Here is a 27,700-nt window from a genome sequence, read left to right as displayed (position 1 = left end):
TCGTGCTGCTCTCTCTGGTCTCGTGCTGCTCTCTCTGGTCTCGTGCTGCTCTCTCTGGTCTCGTGCTGCTCTCTCTGGTCTCGTGCTGCTCTCTCTGGTCTCGTGCTGCTCTCTCTGGTCTCGTGCTCTATTCCTCCATGACCAGCCGTTTGCTGGGCCGATGTGCCCGTCTCCTCCCCAGGGCCACCCCCCAGGCCTCAGCCACCGCTGCCTTCCTGTCTACCCCTGCAGCTGGGCCAGCAGAGCCGCTGTGGGCCCAGGCCTGGCGGCAGCCTGTGGTCAGGGGGCTATGTGAGGGCAGGAGTTTGGTCAAAGAGGAGTATCCCATCGAGCCCAAACGCACCCAGCTGGATGAGCTCTTAGAGAGGGCCCAATCTCCACAGGATGTCCTGAAGGCGTGGGCGGCACAAGGAGGAAAGGCCAATCAGGCGGCTAAGACTCTGGTTCAGCTTGTCAGATTGGCTGGGAGAGAGAAAGGTGGGGCGAAAGTGGACCAATTTGAGCTGCTGAATGATCCCAGACTGCTGGACATAATGGACACAGTTACTGCACAGGTAGGAGAGGGTGTAGTAAGACGTGGCAGGGGACAGGTAGGATGAGAGTAGATAAGTGGAGAGTTGAGAGGGTATGAAGATGGGTAAGGAGAGGAAAAGGAAGAGACATGGGGCAGGTTACAGTTAGGGCAGAGGGCGGCTAAATATTCAAAACTTCTGTGCTCTCAGTTTCTTTTGAGTGTTTGTAAATTGACTGTCTCTTCCCCCAGGTAGCGTCAGTGTGGAATGGTACGCTGGTCTCTCTGCTGCGCTCCCTCTCTACTCTGGGTGTTCCGCCTACAGCTGCAGTACAACGCTCCATCCAGACAGAGGTGCTGTGGCGTGTACGCAGACTCTCCTACAAACAGCTGGCTTTCCTGGCAGACTGGGGAGCAGGGCGGAATGGTCAGATGGAGGTGTTGCTGGTGAGCGCAGCGCTGAAACAGCTGGAACTCCGCTGGACTGAGATTGCTGACGCCAGAACAGTCAGTACCCTGATGGCTAGGGCTGGACACCTCAGTCCTGCACTGATGGACAGACTGGAGGATAAGGTAACGAGCGAAAGTATTCACCCCCCTTGACATTTTTCCTATTTTGTTGCCTTACAACCTGGAATGAAAATCGATGGGGCGTTTATCACTTGATTTACACAACATGCCTACCACTTTGAAGATGCAAAATATTTTTTTATTGTGAAAAACAAGAAATAAGACAAAAAAACAGAACTTGATCGTGCATAACTATTCATCCCCCCCAAAGTCAATACTTTCTAGAGCCACCTTTTGCAGCAATTACAGCTGCAAATCTCTTGGGATATGTCTCTATAAGCTTGGCACATCTAGCCACTGGGATTTTTCTCCATTATTCAAGGCACAACTGCTCCAGCTCCTTCAAGTTGGATGGGTTCCGCTGGTGTACAGCAATCTTTAATTCATACCACAGATTCTCAATTGGATTGAGGTCTGGGCTTTGACTAGACCATTCCAAGACATTTAAATGTTTTCCCTTAAACCTCTCGAATGTTGCTTTAGCGGAATGCTTAGGGTCATTGTCCTGCTGGAAGGTGAACCACAAGAATTCGCCCCCCTTGACGGTGCTAAATACAGGGAAATTCCACAAGAATATCCCTGTATTTAGCGCTGTCCATCATTCCTTCAATTCGGACCAGTTTCCCAGTCCCTGCTGACAAACATCCCCACAGCATTATGCTGCTACCACCATGCTTCACTGCGGGGATGGTGTTGAGAGGTATTGGGTTTGTGCCAGACAAAGCGTTTTCCTTGATGGCCAAAAAGCTAAATTGTAGTCTCATCTGACCTAGAGTACCTTCTTCCATATGTTTGGAGAGTCTCCCACATGCCTTTTGGCGAACACCAAACATGTTTGCTTATTTTTTTCTTTAAGCAATGGCTTTTTTTCTGGCCACTCTTCCATAAAGCCTAGCTCTGTGGAGTGTACGGCTTAAAGTGGTCCTATGGACGGATACGCCAATTTCCGCTGTGGAGCTTTGCAGCTCCTTCAGGGTTATCTTTGGTCTCTTTGTTGCCTCTCTGATTAATTTCCTCCTTGCCTGGTCTGTGAGTTTTGGTGGATGACCCTCTCTTTGCAGGTTTGTTGTGGCGCCATAGTCTTTCCATTTTTTAATAATAGATTCAATGGTGCTCCGTGGGATGTTCAAAGTTACAGATTTTTTTGTAACCCAACCCTGATCTGTACTTCACATCTTTGTCCCTGACCTGTTTGAAGAGCTCCTTGGTCTTCATGGTGCCGTTTGCTTGGTTGTGCCCCTTGCTTAGTGGTGTTGCAGACTCTGGGGCCTTTCAAAACAGGTGTGTGTGTATATAGACACTGAGATCATGTGACCCTTAGATTGCACACAGGTGGACTTTTTATAACTATTTCTGTGATTGGTTGCACCAGATCTTATTTAGGGGCTTCTTAGCAATGGGGGTGAATACATATGCACTCACCACTATTATTTTTTTGAAACCAGTTTTTTTTTTTTCATTTCACTTCACCAATTTGGACTATTTTGTGTATGTTCCATTACATGAAATCCAAATTAATAAATGTAAATTACAGGTTGTAATGCAACAAAATAGGAAAAACGCCAAGGGGGGTGAATAGTTTTGCAAGGCACTGTATACTACTAACCCCACACTACGCTTATTAAGTTATCAAATAGACATGCACTACTGTCTATGTATTTGGACAGTGAATAAAAATACATTTCAATTGTCGCTATACTCCAGCATTTTAGATTTGAGACAGAATGTTTCATTTTAGGCGACAGTAAAGAAACATATTTTAGGGTATTTTCATACATATGTTTTACTGTTTAGAAATGAAAGCACCTTTATGTATCTAGTCCCTACATTTAAAAATGTACTTGTAGTGTATTAAAGTAGTCAAGTTTAGTACTATTTGTCACGATATTCCTTGCACACAATGATTAGGGATGGGCATTTCACATTTTTTGACTGTTCGAATACTCGCATAATTTTTTTTCTTCTGAGTACTCAAATAAATTTAAATATATTTTTAGAACACAAGGACCGCACTGGAAAGAAATGTGCGCATTTATCTATAGGCCTATGCCAACAGTGCTCGACAATGCCACATTTATCATAGCAATTAGGATTTGTTATCTATAATGGTTAAATTGCTCCATATACACAGTGTTCAGTCAATTAAAAAAGCAAGCACCATTTAAGATTCATTTATTGAAACCTTAATATCAACTGGTAATATATCATGGAACACGATCTTCAAAAAGGCAAACTAATGTCTTTGTGTATTTTCAGTGTGGAACCTGTCTGTTACCTCAGCAGAAAATAGACGGGACACAATTATTCCAGAACTGCAGCTCGTTGTTGAAACATATTTTCCATCAATCAACCAATCCATTTTGAATATGTAAAGTAAACTGTCATCATTTGGCAAGGAATGTAGCTGGTGTATCCCATCAGTTAGATCCGTTTTTATTTTTTTTATAGAGATTTTTTTCTGTAGGCCTAACTGTAGTGTGTGTGTGTAGGGAGTGGTCAAATCAAATCAAATGTATTTGTCACATACACATGGTTAGCAGATGTTAATGCGAGTGTAGCGAAATGCTTGTGCTTCTAGTTCCGACAATGCAGTAATAACCAACGAGTAATCTAACTAACAATTCCAAAACTACTACTTTATACACACACAAGTGTAAAGGGATAAAGAATATGTACATAAAGATATATGAATGAGTGATGGTACAGAGCGGCATAGGCAAGATGCAGTAGATGGTATCGAGTACAGTATATACATATTAGGTGAGTAATGTAGGGTATGTAAACAAAGTGGCATAGTTTAAAGTGGCTAGTGATACATGTATTACATAAAGATGCAGTAGATGATATAGAGTACAGTATATACGTATACCCTACATTATTCATCTCATATGTATGTAAACATTATATTAAGTAGCATTGTTTAAAGTGGCTAGTGATATATTTTACATCAATTCCCATTATTAAAGTGGCTGGAGTTGAGTCAGTGTGTTGGCAGCAGCCACTCAATGTTAGTGGTGACTGTTTAACAGTCTGATGGCCTTGAGATAGAAGCTGTTTTTCAGTCTCTCGGTCCCAGCTTTGATGCACCTGTACTGACCTCTCTTTCTGGATGATAGCGGGGTGAACAGGCAGTGGCTCGGGTGGTTGTTGTCCTTGATGATCTTTATGGCCTTCCTGTGACATCGGGTGGTGTAGGTGTCCTGGAGGGCAGATAGTTTGCACCCGGTGATGCGTTGTGCAGACCTCACTACCCTCTGGAGAGCCTTACGGTTGTGGGCGGAGCAGTTGCCGTACCAGGCGGTGATACAGCCCGACAGGATGCTCTCGATTATGCATCTGTAGAAGTTTGTGAGTGCTTTTGGTGACAAGCCAAATTTCTTCAGCCTCCTGAGGTTGTAGAGGCGCTGCTGCGCCTTCTTCACGATGCTGTCTGAGTTGGTGGACCAATTCAGTTTGTCTGATGTGTACGCCGAGGAACTTAAAACCTACTACCCTCTCCACCACTGTCCCATCGATGTGGATAAGGGGGTGTTCCCTCTGCTGTTTCCTGAAGTTCACAATCCTCTCCGTAGTTTTGTTGACGTTGAGTGTGAGGTTATTTTCCTGACACCACACTCCGAGGGCCCTCACCTCCTCCCTGTAGGCAGTCTCGTCGTTGTTGGTAATCAAGCCTACCACTGTAGTGTCGTCCGCAAACTTGATGATTGAGTTGGAGGTGTGCATGGCCACGCAGTCGTGGGTGAACAGGGAGTACAGGAGAGGGCTCAGAACGCACCCTTGTGGGGCCCCAGTGTTGAGGATCAGCGGGGTGGAGATGTTGTTACCTACCCTCACCACCTGGGGGCGGCCCGTCAGGAAGTCCAGTACCCAGTTGCACAGGGCGGGGTCGAGACCCAGAGTTTGGAGGGTACTATAGTGTTAAATGCTGAGCTGTAGTCGATGAACAACATTCTCACATAGGTATTCCTCTTGTCCAGATGGGTTAGGGCAGTGTGCAGTGTGGTTGAGATTGCAGCATCTGTGGACCTATTTGGGCGGTAAGCAAATTGGAGTGGGTCTAGGGTGTCAGGTAGGGTGGAGGTGATATGGTCCTTAACTAGTCTCTCAAAGCACTTCATGATGACGGAAGTGAGTGCTACGGGGGCGGTAGTCGTTTAGCTCAGTTACCTTAGCTTTCTTGGGAACAATGGTGGCCCTCTTGAAGCATGTGGGAACAGCAGACTGGGATAAGGATTGATTTAATATGTCTGTAAACACACCAGCCAGCTGGTCTACGCATGTTCTGAGGGCGCAGATGTTTTTAAATGTTTTACTCACCTCGGCTGCAGTGAAGGAGAGTCCGCATGTTTTGGTTGCGAGCCGTGTCCGTGGCACTGTATTGTCCTCAAAGCGGGCAAAAAAGTTATTTAGTCTGCCTGGGAGCAAGACATCCTGGTCCGTGACGGGGTGGTTTTCTTTTTGTAATCAGTGATTGACTGTAGACCCTGCCACATACCTCTTTTGTGTCTGAGCCGTTGAATTGAGATTCTACTTTGTCTCTATACTGACGCTTAGCTTGTTTGATTGCCTTGCGGAGGGAATTGTTACACTGTTTGTCAGAACAAAGTGAATTAGACATGGTGGGGAAAGGGAATTTTGGGAGAGAACTGTGTGATGCTTGTCTTGGTTTCTTTTTTGTTATGCTCTGCAAATGCACATGTACAAATGGAACATTAGAGTCAAAGCAAATTGACTTTGTCAAGAAAAGATTTGGGCCAAAATGTTCCTTGCCTTTTCGGGCAGCCACAAAGCACATTCTATCGAATAGGTTTACAATATTTGATTAAAAAAAAAAATCTCTGATAGAAGATCAAGACTTGACATCCATTCGAGTGCTCGATTACTCATGCCCATCCCTAGAATATATCAAGCATGTGACTCAACAAACTTGTTGGATGCATTTGTGGTTTGTTTTTGGTTGTGTTTTGTATTCTGTTTTGCCCAATAGGAACTCAATGGTGCCATTTTGGAGTCACTTTTTTATTATATGTAAGAATGGATGTTTCTGATCACTTCTACATTCATGTGGATGCTACGGTGATTATGGATAATCATGAATGAATTGTGAAAAATGGTGAGTGAGGAGGTTAGAGGCACAAAGATCACCCCCCCCCCAAAAAAAATGCTAAAGTTAGAGGTTACTGTTCTTCCTTCAGACAAGCATGTGTCAGAGACATTGTGCAAATGAACAAAGTTATCGTTCACATCCGCTTGTAAATGTCCAAACTCACCTAAATGGCATTTCGGTAGCTCCTACCTATATACAGTGCCTTCAGAAAGTATTCAGACCGTATTCTAAAATGGATAGAAAAATATACTATACCGATCAAAAGTTTCCTTATTTTTGAAGAACAAGCACTTTTTAAAAAATTGTCCATTTTAAAATACCATCAAGTTAATCAGAATTACCGTAGACATTGTTAATGTTGTAAATGACTATTGTAGCTGGAAACGGCAGATTTTTTTTCATGGAATATCTACATAGGCGTACAGAGGTCCATTATCAGCAACCGTCACTCCTATGTTCCAATGGCACATTATGTTCGCTAAGTTGATCATTTTAAAAGGCTCATTTCATTGATCATTAGAAAATCCTTTTGCAATTATGTTAGCACAGATAAACTGTTTTGATATTAAAGAAGCAATGAACTGGCCTTCTTTAGACTAGTTGAGTATCTGGAGCATCAGCATTTGTGGGTTCGATTACAGGCTCAAAATGTCCAGAAACACAACTTTCTTCTGAAACTCATCCGTCTATTCTTCTCAGAAATGAAGGCTATTCCATGCAAGAAGTTGCCAAGAGACTGAAGATCTCGTACGCTGTGTACTACTTTCACAGAACAGTGCAAACTGGCCCTAACCAGAATAGAAAGGAGTGGGAGGCCCCGGTGCACAACTGAGCAAGAGGACATGTACATTAGTGTCTAGTTTGAGAAACAGTGACTCCAACTGGCAGCTTCATCAAATAGTACCCGCAAAACACCAGTCTCGACGTCAACAGTGAAGAGGCGATTCTGGCCTTCTAGGCAGAGTTCCTCAGTCTAGTGTCTGTGTTCTTTTGCCCGTCTTAATCTTTTATTTTTACTGGCCAGTCTGAATGTCTTTTTCTTTGCAACTCTGCCTAGAAGGCCAGCATCCCGGAGTCGCCTCTTCACTGTAGACTATATAGAGTTCCTCTGTGTGGAGATGGGAGAACCTTCCAAAAGGACAACCATCTCTGCAGCACTAAACCAATCAGGCCTTTATGTTAGAGTGGCCAGACTGAAGTCACTCCTCAATAAAAGGCACATGACAGCCCGCTTGAGAGTTTGCCAAAGGGCACCTGAGGACTCTCAGACCATGAGAAATAAGATTCTCTGGTCTGATGGAGCCAAAATTGAACTTCTTTGCCCGAATGCCAAGCGTCCCATCTGGGGAAACCTGGTACTATCCCTACGGTGGTGGCAGCATCACGCTGTGGGGATGTTTTTCAGCGGCAAGGACTGGGAGACTAGTCAGGATCGAGGCAAAGATAAACGGCGCAAAGTACAGAGAGATCCTTGATGAAAACCTGCTCCTGAGCACTCAGGACCTCAGACTGAGGCAAAGGTTCACCTTCCAACAGGGCAAATACCCTAAGCATCAAAGACAATGCAGGAGTCGCTTCGTGACAAGTCTTTGAATGTCCTTGAGTCGCCCAGCCAGAACCCAGACTTGAACCCAATCGAACATCTCTGACAGAGCTTGAGAGGATCTGCAGAGAAGAATCGGAGAAAGTCCCCAAATACATGTGCCAAGCTTGTGGTTTCATACCCAAGACGACGCGAGGCTGTAATCGCTGCCAAAGTTGCTTCAACAAAGTACTGAGTAAATGGTCTGAATACTTATGGAAAAGTGATATTTAAGGCCTTGTAAGTAAGCATTTCATGGTAAGGTCTGCTCCTGTTGTATTCGTGGGAGTATGACAAATAAAATTTGATATTTCAGTTTATTTAAAAAAATAGCCACAATGTCAACCTGTTTTTTATTTTTTGTAGATTGAAATATAATTTAATACATTTTAGAATAAGGTGGTAACGTAACAAAGTGGGAATATTCAAGGCGTCTGAATACTTTCCGAAGGTACTGTATGTATAACTGTTACGAATCCCTTTTGGCCCGACAGTCTAGGGGGGATGGTAATGAGACCCGTAATATAACTCATGCAAATTATTATTGTGACAAAGTAAAAGTGTGAACGAAATAACCACGACAACAAAAATCTACCGTCAAACTCCAGGTTTATTTATAAACACACGGTAATGGGGGGGGGGGCAGGAAAAGGGGCTGAGCTGGACCCAAGGAAAGAAACAAATATACAAAAACACCCCTAAGCTAGACTAGCCTACTTTAACAACAGCTAACTAACCAAAAATACAGTGGGTGGTCTGCCCAGTTCTAACGAATGTATTTAAAAGTTCACCTACGGGTAGTGTATGCCCATGGGCGACTTGTCTTGGTTTCCCCCTTTTCCCACCAGCAACAAACAAACACCATAACCAAAAACAATACTCACAGGTGATGACAAAGTGCTATGGAGGTGCTCAAACAAAAGAGAGGTTAAGACAAGCGAGTGAACCACAGAGACCTACAGACATGGCATTTACAGAGATATTGAGGCCCCTAGAGCAAACAAATGATGGGGTTTTTTAAACCATGGGGAAGGAACTGTGATAGGGTAGGAAATAGGAGGTGTGTCTTCTGATTGATGATTGATTGTTGACTGATTGGGGAGTGATGATTTTCACCTGTGAGGGGAGAGGAGAGAAAAGAAACACATACACACACACACAGGATAACTGTATCCATAACAATAACTTTGAGCTGAATTCCCTGTCTTTACAATTAATTTATTTTAGTTTGCTCATTAGCATATTTAGCTAGCAGCCCTCCATGGAAATTCTCTATTACTTGTGCTAATTTTGTTAGCATTCTGTTAATGGATGCCAATGAGCTTTTTTTGCATTTTGTTTGTCTCTCCGTTGTGTACTAAGCCGGTAATCCTGTAGATCCCAGAGTGAGAAAAGGACGGTATGACGACATGAATATCTGGATACTGCGCAACCCTTTCATCTGGTCCTGTGGCATTGTGAATGTTAACCTGTTTTAAAGGTCTTCATCACATCGGCTACGGTGAGCGTGATCACACTGTCATCTGGAACAGCTGGTGCTTTCACGCATGGTTCACCGTTGTTTGCCTGGAAGCGAGTGTAGAAGGCATTTAGCTTGTCTGGTAGGATCGCGTCACTGAGCAGCTTGCGGCTGGCTTTACCTTTTGTAATCTGTGATAGTTTGCAAGCCCTGACACATCGAGCTTAAGAGCTGTTGTAGTAGGATTCAATCTTAGTGCTGTATTGACGCTTTGCCTGTTTGATGGTTCATCGGTGGGCGTAACGGGATTTCTTATAAGCGTTCAGGTTAGTGTCCCGCTCCTTGAAACAGTAACTCTAGCCTTTATCTCAGTGCTGATGTTTTCTGTAATCCATGGCTTCTGGTTGGGATATGTACGTATGGTCACTTTATGGATAACGTCATCAATGCACTTATTAATGACGTGACGATGGCGTTTACCTCATTGGATGAGTCCTGGAACATATTCCAGTCTGTGCTAGTGAAACAATCCTGTAGCTTAGCATGAGCTTCATCGGAGCACTTCCATATTAAGCACGTCACTGGTTCATCCGGTTTGAGTTTTTGCTTGTAAGCAGGAATCCGTTTCCGAGAAACATAGGATATTACAGTTCTTCAGGTCATTATCAGGATTAATTTAGTAGTGTTCAGAAACATCTTATCTACTTATTCAGACAGAAAATTACTCCAGTCAACATTTACCATTCAGTTACTATTGGGCAAAACACAACCAAAACAAACCGCAAATGCATCCGACAAGTTTGTAGAGTCACAAGCTTGATGAAGTCATTGCATTTAAGGAATATGGGACCAAATGCTAAATTTTGACTTTGATACACTACTGTATAAGTTAATTTGTCTACATACTTATTCACATGGGCAGACTAAATACAGAGTGCTTTCATTTCTAAACACTAAAACATATGTATGAAAATACCTCAAAAGGTGACATTCTGTACTGTTGGCTCATATGAAACACATCTCGTAATCTGAAATGCTGGACTATATAGCCATTTAACAAAAAAATGTTTGCTTCACTATCCAAATATGCAACTGAAACTGCCACCACCAACAAATCTATCTCAACCCAACGCTCCTTTTCTTTTCTCTCTGTTCCCACCCCAGGCGTTAGAGCTAGCTGAAGGGTTTGGGGCGGAGGATATCCGCAGGGTGTGTGTGTCTCTGGCATCTCAGGGACGCCGGTCAGTGCCTCTGCTCAGAGCTCTGTCCTACCACTTCCTACAGAAACCCTCAACAGACCTTACCACACCGCTACTGTTGGACCTCGCCTACGCATATGGTACATAGACACACTTGACTAAAATATTTAACTTGTTGTGGATATTACATTTGTTTTATTTTCTGACTGTTATTTCAAGTCATTTCATCTCCATAGAGCTGCTGCCTATGCTGTCTGACAATCACTATACTGTTTTTTTTCTCTAGTGAAACTGTGCAATGTACGCATTGAGCGCACAGACTTTTTTAAATAAATAAAATAATATAATCTATGTAGGTCAATAAGTTGTTTAAAAACCGAACAATAACCGAAATGTCTGTTAATTGCTCAGCAGTTATATACACTGCTCAAAAAAAATAAAGGGAACACTTAAACAACACAATGTAACTCCCAAGTCAATCACACTTCTGTGAAATCAAACTCTCCAATTAGGAAGCAACACTGATTGACAATACATTTCACATGCTGTTGTGCAAATGGAATAGACAACAGGTGGAAATGATAGGCATTTAGCAAGACACCCCCAATAAAGGAGTGGGGTCTGCAGGTGGGGACCCCAGACCACTTCTCAGTTCCTATGCTTCCTGGCTGATGTTTTGGTCACTTTTGAATGCTGGCAGTGCTTTCACTCTAGTGGTAGCATGAGACAGAGTCTACAACCCACACAAGTGGCTCAGGTAGTGCAGCTCATCCAGGATGGCACATCAATGCGAGATGTGGCAAGAAGGTTTGCTTTGTCTGTCAGCGTAGTGTCCAGAGCATGGAGGTGCTACCAGGAGACAGGCCAGTACATCAGGAGACGTGGAGGAGGCCGTAGGAGGGCAACAACCCAGCAGCAGGACTTGTGCAAGAAGGAGCACTGCCAGAGCCCTGCAAAATGACCTCCAGCAGGCCACAAATGTGCATGTGTCTACTCAAACGGTTAGAAACAGACTCCATGAGGCTCCGACGTTCACAGGTGGGAGTTGTGCTTACAGCATTTGCCAGAGAACACCAAGATTGGCAAATTCGCCACTGGCACACTGTGCTCTTCACAGATGAAAGCAGGTTCACACTGAGCACATGTGACAGTCTGGAGACGCCGTGGAGAACGTTCTGCTGCCTGGAACATCCTCCAGCATGACCGGTTTGGCGGTGGGTCAGTCATGGTGTGGGGTGGCATTTCTTTGGGGGGCCGCACAGCCCTCCATGTGCTCGCCAGAGGTAGCCTGACTGCCATTAGGTACCGAGATGAGATCCTCAGACCCCTTGTGAGACCATATGCTGGTGTGGTTGGCCTTGGGTTCCTCCTACTGCAAGACAACGCTAGACCTTGTGTGGCTGGAGTGTGTCAGCAGTTCCTGCAAGAGGAAGGCATTGATGTTATGGACTGGCCCACCCGTTCCCCAGACCTGAATCCAATTGAGCACATCTGGGACATCATGTCTCGCTCCATCCACCAACGCCACGTTGCACCACAGACTGTCCAGGAGTTGGCGGATGCTTTAGTCCAGGTCTGGGAGGACATCCCTCAGGAGACCACCTCATCAGGAGCATGCCCAGGCGTTGTAGGGAGGTCATACAGACACGTGGAGGCCACACACACTACTGAGCCTAATTTTGATTTGTTTTAAGGACATTACATCAAAGTTGGATCAGCCTGTAGTGTGGTTTTCCACTTTGATTTTGAGTGTGACTCCAAATCCAGACCTCCATGGGTTGATACATTTGATTTCCATTGATCATTTTTGTGTGATTTTTGTTGTCAGCACATTCAACTATGTAAAGAAAAAAGTATTTAAGAATATTTCATTCAGATCTAGGATGTGTTATTTTAGTGTTCCCTTTATTTTTTTGAGCTATATATATATATATAAATAAAATCTGGACATGTCAAAGGATGTGACACAGTGTTGAATGCTGGTACCATTGTTAACAAAGGAGGAGGATAACAATCTACCTAACATCAAACTCAACTGATTTTTCAGCTGTGAATTTTTCAGTATTGCAGCTGATTTAAAGGGGGCAAGTATATTATTTTCACACCGAGGTTGAAGTAACACTTTGTAATTGTGAAAATGATAATATGCCCTTTTTGTGTAAGATCTGTTTGAAAAAAAATGCCTGTGGGCTCTTATCAAGGTGAGTGCACAAAAAAAGGATTTAACCTTGCATGTGCCAGTTTTCCCATAAAGTGTGCATCTCCACGCAAATCTCAAACCATGCGTGCACACAACTTCTAGTGGTTCACACATGAGTAGCTCCGCAAACAATTCTGAATGTACATGCAATTTTCACGTGCTTCACTGCAAATTTCTTCTGATATAATTTAGGCGTTGACATGGATTCTGAACATCCAATTTCGTTGGTTCTCTATGAACAAATGTAATTTTAAGAGTGAAATTAAACGGAGAACATAATTTGGGAAAATGTAAAACATATATTTGGGGGGGGGAAATGTCATTTTATAAGGGAATAGGGAAGAGTTGCAGGGGCATAGCAGGATATCTTATAAGCGTCTGGATTAGTGTCCCGCTCCTTGAAAGCGGCAGCTCTAGCCTTTAGCCCAGTGTGGATGTTGCCTGTAATCCATGGCTTCTGGTTGGGCTCCCTACAGACACCCAAGTTTTTAAATAAATAAATGTACGTCACTGGGCATGACGTTGTCAATGCACTCATTGATGAAGCTGGTGACTGAGGTAGTATGCTCCACAATGCCATTGGATGAATCGCGGAACATATTCCAGTCTGCTAGCAAAGCAGTCCTGTAGCGTAGCATAGCATCCGCATCATCTGACCACTTCCATATTGAGCGAGTCACTGGTACTTCCTACTTTAGTTTTTGCATGCTGGACATGTTCCAGGATTCTTCCGATGGCATTGAGGAGTACACCACATCAGTCACTGGCTTTATCAGTAAGTGCATCGAGGACGTCGTCCCCCACAATGACCATATGTATATACCCCAACCAGAAGCCATAGATTACAGGCAGCATTTGCACTGAGCTAAAGGGTAGAGCTGCCGCTTTCAAGGTGCAGGAATATAAGAAATGCTGCTATGCCCTCATACGAACCATCAAACAGGCAAAGCGCCAATACAAGGCTAAGCTTAAATTGTACTACACCGTCTCCGACGCTCGTGTTATGTGGCAGGGCTTGCAAACTATTACAGACTACAAAGGGAAGCACAGCTGCAAGCTGCCCAGTGACACAAGCCTACCAGACGAGCTAAATTACTTCTATGCTCGCTTCGAGGCAAGCAACACTGAGGCATGCATGAGAGCGTCAACTGTTCCCGGATGACTGTGTGATCACGCTCTCCGTAGCCGATGTAAGACCTTTAAACAGGTCAACATTCACAAGGCCGCAGGGCCAGACAGATTACCAGGACGTGTGCTCTGGGCATGTGCTGACCAACTGGCAGGTGTCTTCACTGACATTTTCAATGTCCCTGACTAAGTCTGTAATACCAACATGTTTCAAGCAGACCACCATAGTCCTTGTGCCCAAGAACCCTAAGGCAGGAAGAACCTGTAGCACTCACGTCTGTAGCCATGAAGTGTTTTGAAAGGCTGGTAATGGCTCACATTAACACCATTATCCCAGAACCCCTAGACCCACTACAATTTGCATACCACCAAAACAGATCCACAGATTATGCAGTGTCTATTGCACTCCACACTGCCCTTTCCCACCTGGATAAAAGGAACACCTATGTGAGAATGCTATTTATTGACGACAGCTCAGCGTTCAACACCATAGTACCCTCAAAGCTCATCACTAAGCTAAGGATCCTGGGACTAAACACCCCCCTCTGCAACTGGATCCTGAACTTCCTAACGGGCCGCCCCCAGGTGGTGTGGGTAGGTAGCAACACATCTGCCATGCTGATCCTCATCACTGGAGCCCCTCGGGTGCGTGCTCAGTCCCCTCCTGTACTCCTGTTCACCCATGACTGCGTGGCCAGGCACGACTCCAACACCACCATTAAGTTTGCAGATGACAACAGTGGTAGGCCACAACAATGAGAGAACAACAATGAGAGAAACTTGGCCGGTTGGTGCCAGAATAACAACCTATCCCTCAACATAATCAAGACAAAGGAGATGATTGTGGACTACAGGAAAAACGAGGACCGAGCACTCCCCCATTCTCATCGACAGGGCTGTAGTGGAGCACGTTGAGAGCTTCAAATTCCTTTGTGTCAACATCCCCAACAAACTATCATGGTCCAAACACACCAAGACAGTCGTGAAGATGGCACGACAAAGCCTATTCCCCCTCAGGAGACTGACAATATTTGGCATTGGTTCTACAGCTGCTCCATCAAGAGCATCCTGACTGGTTGCATCACTGCCTGGTACTGCAACTGCTCGGCCTCCGACCGCAAGGCACTACAGAGGGTAGTGCGTATGGCCCAGTACATCACTGGGGCTAAGCTGCCTGCCATCCAGGACCTCTACACTAGGTGGTGTCAGAGGAAGGCCCTACATTTTTTTTCGAAGACCCCAGACACCCTCGTCATAGAATGTTCTCTCTGCTACTGCATGGCAAGTAGTACTGGAGCGCCAAGTCTAGGACAAAAAGGCTTTTCAACTATTTTTACCCCCAAGCCATAAGACTCCTGAACAAGTAATCAAATGACTACCAGGACTATTTGCATTGTTGTCCCCCCCCCTCCCAACCCCTCTTTAATGCTGCTGCTACTCTGTTTTATCATATATGAATAGTCACTTTAACTATACATTCATGTTCATACTACCTCAATTAGCCTGACCATCCGGTGCCCCTGCACATTGGCTACGGACTATCTGCATTGTGTCCCACCACCTGGCAACCCCTCTTTTACACTACTGCTACTCTCTGTTCATCATATATGCATAGTCACTTTAACCATACCTACATGTACATGCTACCTCAATTAGCCCGACTAACCGGTGCCTGTATGTAGCCTCGCTACTGTTATTTTTCACTGTCCTTTTTACTGTTTTTATTTCTTTACTTATCTATTGTTCACCTAATACCAATTTTGTTTTACATACATAAAAATGGTTATGGACTGTAAGTAAGCATTTCACTGTAAGGTCTACATCGGTTGTATTCGGCGCACGTGACAACTTTGATTTGATGCTTGTGTTGATTTACTAACTCGCCTACAAATCCTCACAAGGCACCCCGACCTTCGCCCTCTGTATTTCCGGCTTTTCTTCACGCGAATGACAGGGATTTGGGCCTGGTCTCGGAGAAGCAGTATATCCTTCAGGTCGGACTCATTTAAATAAAAAATATTCTGTTCTAGGTGAGTAATTGCTGTTTTGATGTCCAGACGCTCTTTTCGGTCATAAGAGACAGTAACTTATTTTTAAAACACAGCCATTCTCTCCGGCACCATTATTTAAGTGTTTAATGATTTTATATATATATATATGAATGAAAATGTGTATATGTTGCTTGCCTGTGACAGTTTGATAAATCCCCAAAATTTGAGGTACATGCAAATCCTAGAATCTCCAAGTACGCCAGACTTGAGAAAGAAATACGGTTGATGAATGAGGCCCCTCGAATTTCAGCCTGTTCAGGTGGGATGGAACTTTTGGCCCACATCATGATCTGATTATAGTAGACCAATGATTGTTCATCTGGGTAAGTGGTGGGCTCTAGACCATCCTATCAGCCAATCAGGGCTGTGTATGTAAATATCTTTATTTTCTAATGCCCACACAATCTGACATTTTCAAGTGCCAAAGGAGGTTCAGAACACAGTCATTTATTAGACACAGTGTGATAATTTCAAAATAAAATTACAAAGACTGCATGGGGGCTTTAATTTTCTCTCTCTCTCTCTCTCGCGCTCTCTCTCTCTCTCTTGCTCTCTCTCAGGGAAGTTGAATTTCCACCACTCCCAGGTCTTCCAGCGATTGGCAGCCGAGTTGTTACCCAGAATGCCAGAGATTAGTTCTGCCGATGTCACTCGCTGCGCCAAATCACTAGCCTTCCTCAAGTGGCTCCATCTCCCATTGTTTGAGGCATTCGCTGAGGTCCGCACACACTAAGACGCTGTTAAATACATCTTAAACTGATAGGATCATCTCCTAGCCCTCTTTATCAACCAAAGTTGCTTAACTCATCCTCTTATTTTCTTCCTTTGTTTGATTAAAAAAACTATTCAGCACTACAGTGTGAACAGTCAGAAGTACAGCACACTGCAGCTTTGTAACCTGCTCATGTCATTGGCCAGGCTCAACTTCCAGCCCAGCAAAGGGGAGGAGTTCTACAAAAAGGTAAACAATGAGTAGCAATTTGTTTGTTTATTTACCTAATGCTATTTATTTATTTTGTAACCTTTATTTAACTAGGCAAGTCAGTTATGAACAAATTCTTATTTACAATGACAACCTACCCCGGCCAAACCCGGATGACACTGGGCCAATTGTGCGCCGCCCTATAGGACTCCCAATCACGGCCGGATGTGATGCAGCCTGGATACTTGAGGATAAATCTTTTGTAGAACAGACTGGGTTCTCAGTCATGTAGAGCCATGTCAGTGTTGCACATTACATTTCTATCAACTTTGGGGGAAGAGGCTTTTGGCTAGAGGACTACATTCTGGGATGGTATGTGTTTATCATCTGTCTCCTTCTGTGTGTATGTAGGTCCACTCTGCCCTGGAGGGTGTTCTCCCCAGCCTGGAGGTGTTCCTGCAGACAGACGTGGTGTGGTCTCTGTGTGTGTTACAGCAGGTCAAGCCCCAGCACATCACGGCCCTCACTCAACACACACATGTTGCCAAACTCTCAGGTAAACACACACGCACACTCTAGTACTGGTCCACCCCAGGAGATAGCAGCAAAGGACCAATCCACTTATGTTCTGTGTTAATAGCCCTGTGCTTTCTCAGCTGTACAGACTTGGGTGATTCTGATGATTTTATGTTGCGTTGCTATATTGCTGTTTTACAGAAGGCAGTCTGTCTCGAGTGGAAAACTATCGCCTGAAGCTCCTCCACATCATTGCTACCCTCCAGTTAGAACACCCAGAGTCTCTGTCCTCCACCCTGCCTACAGAGGCCATGTTGATTCCATCCACCCTGGGCCGGAACTCCCCCCTCTCCCCTCTACAGACTGGGCTGAAGGGGGCCCTGGGTAATCTGGTGGGGGGGAAAGCAGAGGCCCTACGTACCGGGGTCAACACTATATATGGCTGGACCATAGGTGAATACACGTGCACACACACATAAACACTTTAAGGCTGGAACAACCGGTGACTGACGTGTTGTGTTCTATCAGATGGAGAGCTGGTGGTGGACAGTGAAAATAAGCCAATGGACCTGGTGACCCTGACGGCCCCTCACCTACTTGGAGGAGGCGGAGCCAAGTCCTTACCTGAGGGTGCATGCAGGTGAGGGAAGAGGGTTGTCTGTTGGTGCATGTGGGTGTGTGCGCATGTGTTCTGACAGTCCTTCTCTTTGCAGGTTAGCATTCCTGACCTGGGAGTTTCCTAACTATGGCTCCAGGAGTAAAGATCTGCTGGGACGATTCACCATGATGAGACGGCATCTCAAACTGGCTGGCTTTATCCTTGTAGAGGTATGGAGAGAGGAGAGAAGAGAGAGGTGGCAGTGGACTGAAAGACATTCTGGCAGTCATTATGACAGTCACTGTCCATCGCACACACAAACCCTAACCACAGCATACACACCACCTCCACTTTGGGTGGTGACCATTCTTGATACTCACGGGAAACAAAAATAAAGGAGGACCAAGGCACTCTTCATATAATTATTTAAATTTTTTTCACCTTTATTTAACCAGGTAACCTGGCCAAGATGAAGCATAGCAGTTCGACACATACAACAACACAGAGTTACACATGGAATGAACAAAACATACAGTCAATAATACAGCAGAAAAAAAGAAAACAGTCTATATACAGTGAGTGCAAATTAGGTCAAATAAGGGAGTTAAGGCAATAAATAGGCCATGGTGGCGAAGTAATTCCAACATGGCAATTAAACACTGGAATGGAAGATGTGCAAAAGATGGATGTGCAAGTAGAGATACTGGGGTGCAAAAGGAGCAAAATAAATAAATACAGTATGGGGATGAGGTAGATAGATGGGCTATGAGCAGGTGCAGTGATCTGTGAGCTGCTCTGACAGATGGTTCTTAGAGCTAGTGAGGGAGATGGGGGATCTCCAGATTCAGTGGCAGCATAGAACTGGAAGGAAAGGCGACCAAAGCAGGAATTGGCTTTGGGGGTGACCAGTGAGATATACCTGTTGCAGCGCGTGCTACGAGTGGGTGTTGTGGGGGTGACCAGTGAGATATACCTGCTGGAGCGTGTGCTACGAGTGGGTGTTGCTATGGTGACCCGCGAGCTGAGATGGGGTGGGGCTTTACCTAGCAGAGACTTACATTACATTTACATTTAAGTCATTTAGCAGACGCTCTTATCCAGAGCGACTTACAAATTGGTGCATTCACCTTATGACATCCAGTGGAACAACCACTTTACAATAGTGCATCTAAATATTTTAAGAGGGGGGGGGGGTGAGAAGGATTACTTTATCCTATCCTAGGTATTCCTTAAAGAGGTGAGGTTTCAGGTGTCTCCGGAAGGTGGTGATTGACTCCGCTGTCCTGGCGTCGTGAGGGAGTTTGTTCCACCATTGGGGAGCCAGAGCAGCGAACAGTTTTGACTGAGCTGAGCGGGAACTGTACTTCCTCAGTGGTAGGGAGGCGAGCAGGCCAGAGGTGGATGAACGCAGTGCCCTTATTTGGGTGTAGGGCCTGATCAGAGCCTGGAGGTACTGAGGTGCCGTTTAGGCAAGCACCATGGTCTTGTAGCGGATGCGAGCTTCAACTGGAAGCCAGTGGAGAGAGCGGAGGAGCGGGGTGACGTGAGAGAACTTGGGAAGGTTGAACACTAGACGGGCTGCGGCGTTCTGGATGAGTTGTAGGGGTTTAATGGCACAGGCAGGGAGCCCAGCCAACAGCGAGTTGCAGTAATCCAGACGGGAGATGACAAGTGCCTGGATTAGGACCTGCGCCGCTTCCTGTGTGAGGCAGGGTCGTACTCTGCGGATGTTGTAGAGCATGAACCTACAGGAACGGGCCACCGCCTTGATGTTAATTGAGAACGACAGTTTGTTGTCCAGGATCACGCCAAGGTTCTTAGCGCTCTGGGAGGAGGACACAATGGAGTTGTCAACCGTGATGGCGAGATCATGGAATGGGCAGTCCTTCCCCGGGAGGAAGAGCAGCTCCGTCTTGCCGAAGTTCAGCTTGAGGTGGTGATCCGTCATCCACACTGATATGTCTGCCAGACATGCAGAGATGCGATTCGCCACCTGGTCATCAGAAGGGGGAAAGGAGAAGATTAATTGTGTGTCGTCTGCATAGCAATGATAGGAGAGACCATGTGAGGTTATGACAGAGCCAAGTGACTTGGTGTATAGCGAGAATAGGAGAGGGCCTAGAACAGAGCCCTGGGGGACACCAGTGGTGAGAGCGCGTGGTGAGGAGACAGATTCTCGCCACGCCACCTGGTAGGAGCGACCTGTCAGGTAGGACGCAATCCAAGCGTGGGCCGCGCCGGAGATGCCCAACTCGGAGAGGCTGGAGAGGAGGATCTGATGGTTCACAGTATCGAAGGCAGCCGATAGGTCTAGAAGGATGAGAGCAGAGGAGAGAGAGTTAGCTTTAGCGGTGCGGAGCGCCTCCGTGATACAGAGAAGAGCAGTCTCAGTTGAATGACTAGTCTTGAAACCTGACTGATTTGGATCAAGAAGGTCATTCTGAGAGAGATAGCGGGAGAGCTGACCAAGGACGGCACGTTCAAGAGTTTTGGAGAGAAAAGAAAGAAGGGATACTGGTCTGTAGTTGTTGACATCGGAGGGATCGAGTGTAGGTTTTTTCAGAAGGGGTGCAACTCTCGCTCTCTTGAAGACGGAAGGGACGTAGCCAGCGGTCAGGGATAAGTTGATGAGCGAGGTGAGGTAAGGGAGAAGGTCTCCGGAAATGGTCTGGAGAAGAGAGGAGGGGATAGGGTCGAGATTTCATCTGGAGAGAGAGGGGAGAAAGAGGTCAGAGCAAAGGGTAGGGCAGTGTGAGCAGAACCAGCGGTGTTGTTTGACTTAGCAAACGAGGATCGGATGTCGTCGATCTTCTTTTCAAAATGGTTGACGAAGTCATCTGCAGAGGGGAGGGGGGGAGGGGGAGGAGGATTCAGGAGGGAGGAGAAGGTGGCAAAGAGCTTCCTAGGGTTAGAGGCAGATGCTTGGAATTTAGAGTGGTAGAAAGTGGCTTTAGCAGCAGAGACAGAGGAGGAAAATGTAGAGAGGAGGGAGTGAAAGGATGCCAGGTCCGCAGGGAGGCGAGTTTTCCTCCATTTCCGCTCGGCCTTCCGGAGCCCTGTTCTGTGAGCTCGCAATGAGTCGTCAAGCCACGGAGCGGGAGGGGAGGACCGAGCCGGCCTGGAAGATAGGGGACATAGAGAGTCAAGGATGCAGAAAGGGAGGAGAGGAGGGTTGAGGAGGCAGAATCAGGAGATAGGTTGGAGAAGGTTTGAGCAGAGGGAAGAGATGATAGGATGGAAGAGGAGAGAGTAGCGGGGGAGAGAGAGCGAAGGTTGGGACGGCGCGATACCATCCGAGTAGGGGCAGTGTGGGAAGTGTTGGATGAGAGCGAGAGGGAAAAGGATACAAGGTAGTGGTCGGAGACTTGGAGGGGAGTTGCAATGAGGTTAGTGGAAGAACAGCATCTAGTAAAGATGAGGTCGAGCGTATTGCCTGCCTTGTGAGTAGGGGGGAAGGTGAGAGGGTGAGGTCAAAAGAGGAGAGGAGTGGAAAGAAGGAGGCAGAGAGGAATGAGTCAAAGGTAGACGTGGGGAGGTTAAAGTCGCCCAGAACTGTGAGAGGTGAGCCGTCCTCAGGAAAGGAGCTTATCAAGGCATCAAGCTCATTGATGAACTCTCCGAGGGGACCTGGAGGGCGATAAATGATAAGGATGTTAAGCTTGAAAGGGCTGGTAACTGTGACAGCATGAAATTCAAAGGAGGCGATAGACAGATGGGTAAGGGGAGAAAGAGAGAATGACCACATGGGAGAGATAAGGATCCCTATGCCACCACCCCGCTGACCAGAAGCTCTCGGGGTGTGCGAGAACACGTGGGCGGACGAAGAGAGAGCAGTAGGAGTAGCAGTGTTATCTGTGGTGATCCATGTTTCTGTCAGTGCCAAGAAGTCGAGGGACTGGAGGGAGGCATAGGCTGAGATGAACTCTGCCTTGTTGGCTGCAGATCGGCAGTTCCAGACTTGTAGATAACCTGTAGCCAGTGGGTTTGGCGATGAGTATGAAGCGAGGGCCAACCAACGAGAGCGTACAGGTCGCAGTGGTGGGTAGAATATGGGGCTTTGGTGACAAAACGGATGGCACTGTGATATACTTCATCCAGTTTGCTGAGTAGAGTGTTGGAGGCTATTTTATAGATGACATTGCCGAAGTCAAGGATCGGTAGGATGGTCAGTTTTACGAGGGTATGTTTGGCAGCATGAGTGAAGGAAGCTTTGTTGCGATATAGGAAGCTGATTCTAGATTTCATTTTGGATTGGAGATGCTTAATGTGAGTCTGGAAGGAGAGTTTACATTGTAGCCAGACACCTAAGTATTTGTAGTTATCCACGTATTCTAAGTCAGAGCCGTCCAGAGTAGTGATGCTGGTTGGGCGGGCAGGTGCGGGCAATGATCGGTTGAATAGCATGCATTTAGATTTATTTGCATTTAAGAGCAGTTGGAGGCCACGAAGGAGAGTTTTATGGCATTGAAGCTCGTCTGGAGGTTAGTTAACAGTGTCCAAAGAAGGGCCAGAAGTAAACAGAATGGTGTCGTCTGCGTAGAGGTGGATCAGAGAATCACCAGCAGCAAGAGCGACATCATTGATGTATACAGAGAAGAGAGTCTGCCCGAGAATTGAACCCTGTGGCACCCCCATAGAGACTGTCAGAGGTCCGGACAACAGGTCCTCCGATTTGACACACTGAGCTCTATCAGAGAAGTAGTTGGTGAACCAGGCGAGGCAATCATTTGAGAAACCAAGGCTGTTGAGTCTGCCAATAAGAATGTGGTGATTGACAGAGTCGAAAGCCTTTGCCAGGTTGATGAATACAGCTGCACAGTAATGTCTCTTATCGATGGCGGTTATGATAGCGTTAAGGACCTTGAGCGTGGCTGAGGTGCACCCATGACCAGCTCGGAAACCAGATTGCATAGCGGAGAAGGTACGGTGTGATTCAAAATGGTCAGTAATCTGTTGGTTAACTTGGCTTTCGAAGACCTTCGATATGTAGGATAGATATAGGTCTGTAGCAGTTTGGGTCTAGAGTGTCTCCCCCTTTGAAGAGGGGGATGACTGCCTGTCTGTGTATATTGGTTCCTAACTTCCCTGAAAAGTTGCATATCACGGGGGCTATTCGATGCTAATGCAGAACGCCACAGGATGTTTTTGTGCTGGTCAAGGGCAGACAGGTCTGGAGTGAACCAAGGGCTATATCTATTCCTGGTTCTATATTTTTTGAACGGGGCATGCCTATTTAAGATGGTGAGGAAGGCACTTTTAAAGAATAACCAGGTATCCTCTACTGTCGGGATGAGGTCAATGTCATTCCAGGATACCCCGGCCAGGTCGATTAGAAAGGCCTGTTCGCGGAAGTGTTTTAGGGAGCGTTTGACAGTGATGAGGGGTGGTCATTTGCTCGCAGACCCATTACGGATGCAGGTAATGAGACAGTGATCGCTGAGATCATGGTTGAAAACAGCAGAGGTGCATTTGGAGGGTGAGTTAGTTAGGATGATATCTATGGGGTGCCCCTGTTAACGGATTTGGGTTATATCTGGTAGGTTCATTGATAAGTTGTGTGAGATTGAGGGCATCAAGCTTAGATTGTAGGATGGCCTGGATGTATGTGTGTTTGCATGGCATGTTCTGACGCGTTTCGGCTGCATGGCATTTGTCAGGGTTCTACTCACGGGGAAACTGTTTAGTGTGGAAAAACCCAGCAGTTCTTGACACACACATCGGTGCACACTTAAATATTTTGCACACATACACAATCCATCTCAAAGCTTAAAAATCCTTATTTAACCTGTCTCCACCCCTTCATCTACACTGATTTGAAGTGCATTTAACAAGTGACAATAGGAGGTCACAGCTTTAATCTGGTCTGTCATGGAAAGAGCAGGTGTTCTTAATGTTTTGTACACTCATTGTATAAAATATTGTGAATATAGCTTGGAAAATAGAATAATGGGACTCTGGGTAACGACATGTTTGTTTCCAATTTTAGGACAATTTTCCTCAAGAAATTAACTCTAGTGGCCAATGCTGGCTAGCGGTGTATCGTATGATGCTAAAGTTGAGCTAATGCTGATGTAATGCTGCATCATGCAGGGCCAGGTTGGTCTGTCTCCCTAAAGGATGCCATCTATAAAAAGGCCTGATAGTCAGTCAGGAGCCTGGAGAATAGCAGCAGCTCTCTCATCTAGGCCAAGCTCCTTAGCCAATCCCAGCTCTCTCTCTTTCACTCTCACACTCATCTATCCAGGACAATTGCGTTAGCCAATCTTACCACTCTCTCTCATCTAGGCCAATTGCGTTAGCCTGAGCACTCTGTGTTGCATGCTGGGTAAACTAGTAAACCGATGAGACTGTCCTTCTCCACTCGCACGTCATTAGGCAAATTACGTTTACAGTGGTGGATCCCAAAATAAATGTGTGAAGGGATCAAAACAAATTAGATAGATGTGCGGGACTTTTTATAAATAAAATAATAAGTAGCATATCGTTTTACGTTTGTATTTTTTATGTAGATATATATACAGTACCAGTCAAGTTTGGACACACCTACTCATTCTAGGTTTTTCTTTTGACTATTTTCTACATTGTATAATAATAGTGAAGACATCAAAACTATGAAATAACACACATGGAATCATGTACTAACCAGAAAAGTGTTAAACAGATAAAAATATATTTAAGTAGCCACCCTTTTCTTGATGACAGCTTTGCACACTCTTGACATTCTTTCCTGTTGCGGCTGGCTGTAACACAGCCTGGGATCGAACCCGGGTTTGTAGTAATGCCTCAAGCACTGCGATACAGTACCTTAGACCGCTGCGCCACTCGGGAGGCCCTATCATATAGTTTTTAAACGTGCATGTTTTTCTCTACTGACGAAACAAAAGCTGATTTTAAAGTAGGTGTCAGATTTCAAAACCTTTTCTGCGGTAGGATACACATGAGTATCCTCAATGAAAGATTGCTATTGAGGAGGGGAGGACACTCGTCCTACTAACGAAGTGACACACTCCTCAACCACTTATTGGTTTTTGGGGGATGGAGGACAGAAGACTGAGGATGGACTTTTGCCCAAATGAGAGAACCTTCTAGATTGTCTCCTAACCTGATTTGCATAAAAACACTACTGGGTGTATGTCACCTATAGTATTGCAAGGTAAATAGTATTATTGATAGACAAACCACTGAATCTATACTTTCTGTCCCTCCCTAGGTGCCATACTATGAGTGGCTGGAGCTCAAGTCTGATTGGCAGAAAGGGGCGTATGTGAAGGATAAGATGGGGAAGGCCATTGCTGAGGAAATGGCGAAGTGAACGAGGCCAAACAGCAGAAGTCTGGTTCAGTTCTAGACTCAACTGGACTGGAAAGAGGAGAGCCAGGATGCCAAGGATGGCTCACCAGAAACAATCTGGTCTCAAACAACTCTGAACAGCAACCACACACACACACACACACACTAATCAACCCACTCTAAAACAAGCCGCTTGGTGGAAAATCTCTTTTGTTGTTTTATCTTTGGTTGCCTTGCCGATGCGTGGGGCTATCCTTGTTACCATGGAGACGCCCCCTGAGAGTTCTGTATGCTGAAGAGAGCAGAGGGAGAAAGAGAGAGTGGGCCCTACAGCAGAAAGCAAGGGAGGAAAGACCTCTGTTGCTAAGGATATGTGTCCCTAAGTGACACTCAGAGAGAATAGAGAGCAGCATCATAGAATAAATGCCCCAATGAATGTTAAAAGCTGTGTATCACCTGTGAATAGAGTGGTCTAATTAAATTATCAATATGAGCTTTGAGTGATATGATTGAAAGAATTATTTTACGCTTTAATTTTGATATACATGTTCCACACACTGTCTTCCATGTTGGCACTGATGTTCCTTGACTAACATTGGCTGTAGATGAGAGCATCAAATCTGTGATCCATTGTGGGTCAGTTGTGACTGACTGATCTACAAATAACAATTAAGTCATTATTTATGATGCAAGGTTATTTGTAGATCAGTCAGACACCATCCGCCTGCAATGTGGAACATATATGGCTCTGGTAGGTCTTGACTTCCCTCACAGTGTGTTTAGAGAGGACATTGGGTTGGATGAGCTTCTATGGTATCATTGGCATCCTGATGGAGGTGTGATATTCAGCCTGAGGATGCTTCTCTTCACAAGTTACAGCTAATAATAGGTATGTATTATCAAACATCATGGGTGTGTGTGTTGTGGGGGGGGTGAATGTATCCAAGAGGGATCGGCTCACACACAGCTGTTGATGTTGTCTGTGCCGTACAGTGCCTTCAGAAAGTATTCATACCCCTTGACTTAATTGACATTTTGTTGTTACAGCCTGACTTCAATAAAACAATGTTTACCCATCTACACACATTACCCCATAATGACAAAGTGAAAACATGTAAATGAAAATGTATGTCTCATTTACTAAAGTATCCACACCCCAGAGTCAATACTTTGTAGAAGCACCTTTGGCAGCGATTACAGCTGTCTGGGTACGTCTCTAACGCCTGGTTTATACTGCAGGTCTTAATGCTCAAATCATTTGTGGGATACAGACTGTCCAAACAGCAAGTTACAAGTGACCAAATCGGATTTGTGTGTGTTCAGATAGCAGTTATTTGATGACATGGCTATGCTAGTTGCCATAGTCACGACAGGTGTGTGCACGGTAGTGTAGGCTGATTGGTGGTGGTGCTGCTCATGCTTCCTATCATGCAGAAGTTATGGAGCAAGCTAAGGTGACAATGCTTGCCATTGCCTATTTTCCAGTTGATTTGAATATTCAAAATCCAAGTATAAGAACACTTAAAGCCTCAAAGGATAAGATCAACCAACTTTCGAAACGAGTCCTTTTTGCCTAGCCAAGGCACTCCACGAGCTAGCTGGATAGCTCTTTAGTATTATAGTACATTCACTCATTTGTTTGTAAACAATTTAAAAAGCTAATTAGCTACCACGTGTTCCTGTCAAACTGGCAACAGAGTAGTTCGCAACAAGATATGCAAAATAACAGTCTAAAAAGTCCCCTTGAGAGCAAATAAATCACATTTGACATTCCCTCACATGGCCAGGAATCAGATTTGTATCGGGCCCCAAATCACCTATGAAGACATCATGTATGGCAGCCACCACCATTCTTGAAAATATGAAGAGTGGAACTCTGTGATGTGTTGTTGGATTTGCCCCTAACATAACGCTTTGTATTCAGGACATAACGTTGATTTATTTGCCACATTTTTGGATGTTTTACTTTAGTGCCTTTATTGTAAACAGGATGCATGTTTCGGATTTAAAAAAATAAATATTTACAGGCTCCTTTTCTCAATGTCATTTAAGTTAGTATTGTGGAGTAACTACAATGTTGTTGATCCATCCTCAGTTTTCTCCTAACTCTTTTAAAGTCACAATTGGCCTCATGGTGAAATTCCTGAACGGTTTCCTTCCTCTCCGGCAACTGAGTTAGGTAGGACACCTGTATCTTTGTGGTGACTGTATATCAATACACCATCCAAAGTGTAATAACTTCACCATGCTCAAAGGGACATTCAATGACTGTTTTCTTTTACCGTCTACCAATGGGTGCCCTTTTTTTGCGATACATTTGATAACCTCCCTAGTCTTTGTGGTTGAATCTGTGTTTCAAATTCACTGCTCGACTGTGGGACCTGGGATAGGAAAATTACCTATTTACCTGATCTGTTTGATATTAATAGTTAGCAATTAATATTTAACTAATACCGTTTTTTCCAATTGCTAACACACTAAAATGACATTCACAGCACAATTATTTAAACTGACACACAGAGAGCAAAACCTCTTCTCAAGTCTCCAAAAGTCTAAACACATTTTCT

The 27,700-nt window shown here is 45.1% G+C and overlaps 1 protein-coding gene across 1 annotated transcript; it reads left to right on the top strand.

The window, feature by feature from the left end:
• Positions 1-26,213, top strand: LOC123997859 (FAST kinase domain-containing protein 4-like). Its single transcript, XM_046302479.1, has 10 exons — positions 1-554; positions 764-1,084; positions 10,394-10,568; positions 16,368-16,525; positions 16,658-16,768; positions 17,141-17,285; positions 17,447-17,698; positions 17,774-17,885; positions 17,959-18,073; positions 25,054-26,213. Exons 1-10 carry the CDS (start codon positions 138-140, stop codon positions 25,153-25,155), a joined length of 1,908 nt encoding a protein of 635 aa, XP_046158435.1. The 5' UTR covers positions 1-137; the 3' UTR covers positions 25,156-26,213.
• The last annotated feature ends 1,487 nt before the right edge of the window (positions 26,214-27,700 follow it).

This window comes from Oncorhynchus gorbuscha, linkage group LG15 (assembly GCF_021184085.1).
Source record: "Oncorhynchus gorbuscha isolate QuinsamMale2020 ecotype Even-year linkage group LG15, OgorEven_v1.0, whole genome shotgun sequence".
NCBI lineage: Eukaryota > Metazoa > Chordata > Actinopteri > Salmoniformes > Salmonidae > Oncorhynchus > Oncorhynchus gorbuscha.
This window is presented reverse-complemented; position numbering and strand designations above follow the sequence as displayed.

Excerpts from the sequence above, each read along its gene's own strand:
- LOC123997859 (XM_046302479.1), top strand. The coding sequence starts at position 138 with ATGACCAGCCGTTTGCTGGGCCGATGTGCCCGTCTCCTCCCCAGGGCC. Across the intron at positions 10,569-16,367 it reads GGACCTCGCCTACGCATATG|GGAAGTTGAATTTCCACCAC; the intron begins GTACATAGACAC and ends GCTCTCTCTCAG. Across the intron at positions 16,769-17,140 it reads GGGAGGAGTTCTACAAAAAG|GTCCACTCTGCCCTGGAGGG; the intron begins GTAAACAATGAG and ends GTGTGTATGTAG.